We start from the raw sequence: 7,000 nt of genomic DNA, 5'->3' as shown, positions 1-7,000 counted from the left end.
ACTTTTCAAACAATTGAAGCGATTATTGTAATATGTACATAATTATGTACACGGCCACTGAGGACTATGGTGGCAGTGCCTTACCTCAACACCTGGCAAAGAGGGAGAGGAGATGAGTAAAGTCTTGTAAGAGATCTGGCTATTCCAGGCCCAGCAGTCAGAGATTAACCCTTGGCTTTGGATAATTACATAAGATCCCTTTAATCCTTTGCAATTTAGCAGTGGCCGTGAAGGTACCTCAGCTAGAACTTCTTTGCACATGAAATGCAGGCTCAGGTGCAGTTTTTAACCACATGTTGAGGATGACAAGAACTTTATTGGAACGTGAACAAAAGCCATGAGAGGGATTCTTGTAAAGCCTCATTTGTGATGTTTAAAACACACAGACACACCAACACACACAAACACACACAAAAGAAAACCTACTGTGTGTTTTTGTGTGTAGAAATGAATTAACAAAACTGTGCTCGGGAAGTGGTTGTAGTGGCAGTGACAGCAGGAACGCTTAATAAGAGGATTTATTTTCATCTCCTTTGTATAACTAGCTCTTTGTTGGCCTCTAGTGGCCATGGAAAGTACCAAGGACTGTCAATTTGAAATCACCATTTCGGCTGCCATTAGTTGTTAACACATTCATTCCACAAGCGGAAGGTCACTGGTTTGATTCAAGCCAGAGACACAAATCCCCTTTAGGGTTGCATCAGTAAAGGCATCTGCTGTACAACTCCGCCAACTCAGAGTTTTGTTGTTATTATTATTATACATATACATAATATACATATAATAGCAATGTTTTAATGAGAGTGATCTACCTATTGATATGATCACATATCTCTCTGAGAACCTTCAGTGAGGCCTTCAGTCCTACATTCACATGTTAACATATTCATGTCGAAAAATGCTGCAAAGAAATAACTGCGTGGTGTAAAAGAACAAGGAGAGCGTTACACCGGACATGCTTCCACTGCTTCTGTAACTTCCTGCTGTCTGATCTACTTCTAAACACAGAAGTGGCAGTGTGAGAGTGCACATGACACGAAGAAGAAGGAAGGATTCATGGGGGGGAAAAGTTACTCAGACAGTGTAGGAACTAAATACTGTTTTGAGTACTGACACAGCTATCGGAAAGAATCAGATATGGTATGTAGTGAAGCTTGTTCCAAAAATCAGACCATCTCTGCAGATTTAATCTGACTGTATTCTGTACAGAGTTCACCACTTACAGCATTACTAAAGTGCTAAACCCTGCCAAACTGTTTTCTAGACAGTCTAGAAAAGAGTTTGGCAATAAGTCTTTTTATTGTGTAATTTTAGTTGCAGTTGTACTGCTTCAAAGAACTTCCTGTTGTATTCAGTGGTGTACTCCACATTCCGCTGCCCAGTGGTCTGTGCGGCTTTCAAATCACACAACAGAGGAGGAAACAACAGGATGAGGAAGAGAGAAAAAAAAGTTGAGGGGGGGGCAAAGTACTGAGATAATTATAAAGACAATTAATTGCCACTACGGCAGTAGACACCAAAAAACACCTGCGTTGGCAGGCATGTTGTGTATCGTGAAGAAGAACAGTAATGAAGCTACCACATAAACAGGGCTATATTTAGAAAGTATGCACACTGGTTTCTTCAGCCAGACACTCTCTATTACTGAAAGTACAACATACATTATGTGGACTTTGTTAACGAGTGGCAGGTCTTATACAGTTAGTCATGGGGAGTAACTTTAGGAGAGGTCATGAGATGGTAAGTTGAGTATTTAGGGGTTAACTGTTTGATTACTCTTTCTGAAATAAAGTTTTAGGCTTTAGGACCTGGGAGGGTGAGGATTCCTCACCCACTGATCCACATGGGCGGGACTGGCCTGGAAATCTGATTCCAGGGCAGAGATTTTCATGCTCTGGGGCCTGGGAAATTGTCTCATACACTTCTGTCTTTGCCATCAGATACTTTCACTTAATACCGGTCAGGTCAGTGTTGGGGGGATCTTTTTGTAAGCAGCTTGACGATAAACCTGCCGAGTTATTCAAAGAACCCAATAAGGTAAGATAAATGTGCTCGGACCACGGAGGAGGGAGGGAGAGAGTAGAGGGCTTCCATCAACTGGTGGGAAATGTCCAGGCATGTGAAAAGAGGCCAAAAAGTCTGTCTATAACATGGTTAAAGATTCCTTTACAGCTATTTAGTTCCTGCAAGTAGGGGGAAAGCAAAGCAAGCGTTTGCTGCACAAAACTAGAACTGCATGAGAGTCCAGACTTTCAGGGAGTTGGCTAAACCTTTTGACCTGATTTAATCTGTAACAAGGGACGCCTCTCCTTCTTTTATCTACATATTTTCAATGCCAGTGTCATTCATACTAAGTCACATGCCCAGAAAAATGAACTGCTTGTGACATGCTCAATTAGACTGATCTAAACAGCTCTGAACTACATCTCTAAGTGGTGATATGTATATAGCCTGTCCTCCCTACAGTACACGTCCGCTCTATGTACATGAACTGCTCTAACAAAAACGTGTCTTTAGCTGTAGGGGTGTGTCAAGTGTCAGTGAGTGGCCACTTTTCCCTCACCACAAGTAACCAATGAGCATCAACCAGACTTAGTCCTCCATTAGAGAATTTTATATATATTTTTTCCCCTCTCCCAAGTCATGAACAACTCAGATCTTGCTGACCAATGTTTTGGCTTAGACACAGTACACCCTGAAGCTGCCTACGTGGCTGTTATACAAGTCATTGCTTGAGGTTTGCACAGAGAGAGCTGCTTTAAATGGCATGGGCTAAACCACACTTCCTAGCCTACCACAGCTTGCATCTTCTAAATCTCAAGAGTAAACCCTAAGTATGTACTGTTTGTCTTCATGTCTTCTCTTAGGTTTTTTCTTTTAGTAACATTACACCATGTGGGTAACAAACCTCGTATCTCTCGTCCTTCTGACGACTGCAGCCTCGGCAGCCACCTCCACATCAAAAAACAAAGTGTTGAGTAACCATGCCACCATCCTGGCTGACAGCACTGCCAATTTGGCTTTCAGTCTCTACCAGAGCATGGTAAAAGACAAAAATGTAGAGAACATTATCATTTCCCCTGTCGTCGTGGCCTCCTCTCTGGGTCTCGTGGCTCTTGGGGGAAAGGCCTCCACTGCCTCTCAGGTAAAAACCATCCTGAATGTAGCTAAAGTGAAAGATGAGCATCTCCACTCCAGTCTGGCTGAGCTGCTCATAGAGATGAGCGACCCAAAGACTCGCAACATCACCTGGAAGATTAGCAACCGGCTGTATGGACCAAGCTCCGTCACTTTTGTGGATGACTTTGTCAAAAGCAGCAAAAAGCACTATAATTGTGAGCACTCAAAGATCAATTTCCGAGACAAGAAAAGTGCTGTGAACTCCATCAACGAGTGGGCAGCCAATTCTACTGATGGCAAACTGCCTGAGGTGACCAAGAATGTAGAAAAGACTGATGGGGCGATGATCATCAGTGCCATGTTTTTCAAATGTGAGTGGATAAGGCTGTGTATACATGCAGTAATCTATACTATTCCCTAAAAGGCACCTAAAATTAACTAAATGTTTTTTTCTCTCAGGTCACTGGGATGAGCAGTTCCATCGTGAGATGGTGGATAACCGTGGATTCATGGTGTCACGTAGCTACACTGTTTCAGTGCAGATGATGCATCGCACAGGTAGGTGGAGCCATTCCTGTCAGCTTGTTCAGAGACACAGTTTGAGACTAGGAACGGTAGAAAATTTGGGGAAAATCTAAAAGTTACTGCTTTGGGATCAAGTGGAACACTCAGAAAAAAAAGTTTTTCCAGAACTGATGGACCTTTATTTCAATACAATGCTCCAGAGGATCACAGGGCTTGAAAAAGTAGTACCCTCAAACCCACAAACAAAATAACTCCACTTTTTACATGTGCACATTTCACTAGTGAATGAAGGAGTGACTAGGGACTCATTGCCTTTAGTAGATACATCAAAGTCTCTGACACAAAACTTCTGGTAGAAGGATTTTTGGCTAGCATAGCCAAACTAGCTTTCTGTTTAGTCTTTATGCTAAGCTAAAACATAAGTGCAGTGACCTTTAAAATCAGTCTTTTTCCAAAAATGTGAAAGTATTTATATGTACTGCTATTACTGATACTACTACAACTATAAGATCACTACACACATTGATTAAACATAGATATTTATGAGTAAATCTGATATTTTTCACTACTGTATATTGGAGAGATGAGTCAAAATGACTGCTACAACGTCTGGGGAGATATCATAGGGTATCTGTAGGTAGGAACTCTATTCACATTAAAAAATGATCATAACTCGCTGAATTTTCAACTCATTAGTAAACAGAATAAGTCCACTTGAAATGGTTTGATTAGTCACAAATGCCGGGCACTTACAGTATGATTATTTCTTCCCATTTATACAGAAACAATTTCCAGTATATACTTTATCCACCGTTTTTTTGTTTTTTTTTGTAAAAACAGTGATTAACAGCTGTGCATTTACCAGTTCAATATCCAACATTATGCAGAACTAAGTATGAGTAATAAATGTAACGCTTTCTTTTTTTGAAAACTGTAACCAGCAGAAATTTTAAGAGGCTCTCTAAAGTGCACGGACAGATTGATGATATTTGTGATTAATTTGTTTCATCAGGTCTCTTTGGATTCTATGATGACAAAGACAATAAGTTATCTATCCTGAGCATGCCTCTATCTCATAAGAAGTCCACTGTTGTATTCATCATGCCCTACCATGTGGAACCTCTGGATAGACTGGAAAAGATGCTGACCAAGAAGCAGGTGGATAGATGGATTGGTTTGCTAAAGGAGACAGCTATAGCTGTGTCTCTGCCCAAAGTCAGCATGGAAGTCAGTCATGATCTGCAGGTAAACAATTTAAGAGTTTGTGCCTTAGCACATAACACTCTTTTACATGGGCACTATAAACATTTGATGTTATTCCTCAGAAACACCTCCAGGAACTGGGCCTGACCGAGGCTGTGGACAAATCTAAAGCTGACTTCTCCAACATCTCTGGGAAGAAGGACCTCTACTTGTCAAGTGTGTTCCACGCCTCTGCTTTGGAATGGGACACTGATGGAAATGAAATTGATACCAGTATCTTTGGCACAGACAAGCTGAAAAACCCTAAACTGTTCTACGCTGACCACCCCTTTATTTTCCTAGTAAAGGACCAGAAAACAAGCTCCATCTTGTTCATTGGCAGGATGGTCCGACCAAAGGGTGAAAAGATGAGAGATGAACTGTAACCATGTGTGTAAGTTAGATGTTTGGCTGTGATCATGAGTGTAGATTTTATACTGCAGCATGTTGAGAAATGAAGAGTACATCTGATACTGTGTAAGCACTCTTTTATGTCACATGGCAACAACATTCCATTATACACAACCTAAACATTTGTCTTGTAATTACTGTACGAGGCGATGTGCACATCTTTGAATTTGGGACAGTTTCCAGTATTTCAGTGTGTATGTGTGTGTGTGTTTGTATGTTGGCATGTCACATTATGGACTGAATACTTACATTAAGTATGACTTATTAAAGTTTTTGTTAAAGCACATGTTGTTTTAATGACGTAGCAGTAACATCAGAATTTGTGCACGAAAAAGGTTTCTGGTGTCATTAAGTCTTAAAAATTATGTAAAATGTGCACATCCTACAAGCTTCTTCACCTTTTTGTGTCCACATGTCTTTGTTTTGAGTCACCCTGAATGTGTACACGTGGTTTAACCCTCTCGAGGCAGGCGTTGCCGATTTGCAACAGTTAAAAACTTAACAACCTGATTACCCCACATACATATTTTATGATTATTTTTTTTGATAATTTTCCCCAAATATCAGATTTTTCCTGTAACTAAAACTTAATTTGAGCCTGAGAGGGTTAACAATGTAAAATATGATTGAGCTGTTTCAAATGTCCAGTTTTTGCAATAAAAGTATAAAAAAAGAACTAGCAGGTTTCATCCTTACTTTAGGATGCTGCCCTTTACTGTGACCTAAATAACGTCTGGTTTGCTTGTCAAGAGTAGAAATTTGGCCTTAGGCGAGCAGAGTTTTAGTAGGATATAACAACTGAAAAATTCCACTTTAGGTGATCATATAGCCTTCTGGACAGCTCTACCTTCAAAGGGGACCTGGCCTCTGAATGCACAAACTTAGGATATTTAGACCTCAACTAAATATTTGACAAAATATTCTGGTATAAACACATGGTTGCTGCAGCTGCTCCAGGACATGGTTATCAGCAGTTTCCTAATAACAACTGCTCCAAGACATATAATTAATGAATGATCCATCATTTGATTGGCTAGAAAACTGGTTAGGTAAGTAAGTAGGGCCTAAGAAAGCATGCAAGAATCACTACTGAAGATAAACACTGTCATTGTCAACAGCACAGTACAGCTCAACACACCACCTAAAGGCCATCTGTATTTATGACACATGCAAAAGGAAAAATAACAATTAGACAAAAGACATGTATTTCCTTTCTGTTGCAGTGTATGCCTGCCATTTTTAACATAGTGAACACAGTTCTTTAACATGAATTGCACTGTAGCTTAGTCAGTGGAGAACGGGTGGTTAATTGTTCTGCCTTTCATATAGAAGCAAACAGCTATGTAGAGATGTATATAGCAGTGGAAGTCTCAGTTTTCTGTTACTATACAGATTTGTGTTTGATTTCCCCCACCAGCCTAGTGTTTTATCGTCATTGTACACACTGTTTACACTGTGTTACTGACTTGTTTAGACTGTGTTGTTCAGTGGTTCCTCTTTTGCTTGAACTGTATGACACATTTCTAATTGTTGCTGACGTAGTAATAACGTCTTGATACTGTTTATTGTTGCTATGACTTAACATAGTCCACACTTTAATGTGTACAGGAAGAGAACCGGTCCCCCCATGCCAACCCTAACCTTTTATTGGTATTAGGAATTGTGTATATTTATTGAGTTAACCAGCAATAGCATAATGCCA

General features: G+C 40.2%; 1 protein-coding gene across 1 annotated transcript; it reads left to right on the top strand.

Moving 5' to 3' along the window:
* The first annotated feature begins 1,854 nt into the window (after positions 1-1,854).
* Positions 1,855-5,968, top strand: serpinh1a (serpin peptidase inhibitor, clade H (heat shock protein 47), member 1a). Its single transcript, XM_039617899.1, has 5 exons — positions 1,855-2,039; positions 2,869-3,491; positions 3,580-3,678; positions 4,658-4,890; positions 4,971-5,968. Exons 2-5 carry the CDS (start codon positions 2,894-2,896, stop codon positions 5,271-5,273), a joined length of 1,233 nt encoding a protein of 410 aa, XP_039473833.1. The 5' UTR covers positions 1,855-2,039; positions 2,869-2,893; the 3' UTR covers positions 5,274-5,968.
* Positions 5,969-7,000: the final 1,032 nt, after the last annotated feature.

Source organism: Oreochromis aureus, linkage group 10 (genome assembly GCF_013358895.1).
Source record: "Oreochromis aureus strain Israel breed Guangdong linkage group 10, ZZ_aureus, whole genome shotgun sequence".
Classification (NCBI taxonomy): domain Eukaryota; kingdom Metazoa; phylum Chordata; class Actinopteri; order Cichliformes; family Cichlidae; genus Oreochromis; species Oreochromis aureus.
The sequence above is the reverse complement of the archived record's forward strand: the minus strand, read 5'-3'. Positions and strand labels throughout refer to the sequence as shown.

Coding starts and splice junctions, on each gene's coding strand:
- serpinh1a (XM_039617899.1), top strand. CDS start 2,894: ATGTGGGTAACAAACCTCGTATCTCTCGTCCTTCTGACGACTGCAGCC. Junction 3,679..4,657: donor GCAGATGATGCATCGCACAG/GTAGGTGGAGCC, acceptor TTGTTTCATCAG/GTCTCTTTGGATTCTATGAT. Junction 4,891..4,970: donor AAGTCAGTCATGATCTGCAG/GTAAACAATTTA, acceptor GTTATTCCTCAG/AAACACCTCCAGGAACTGGG.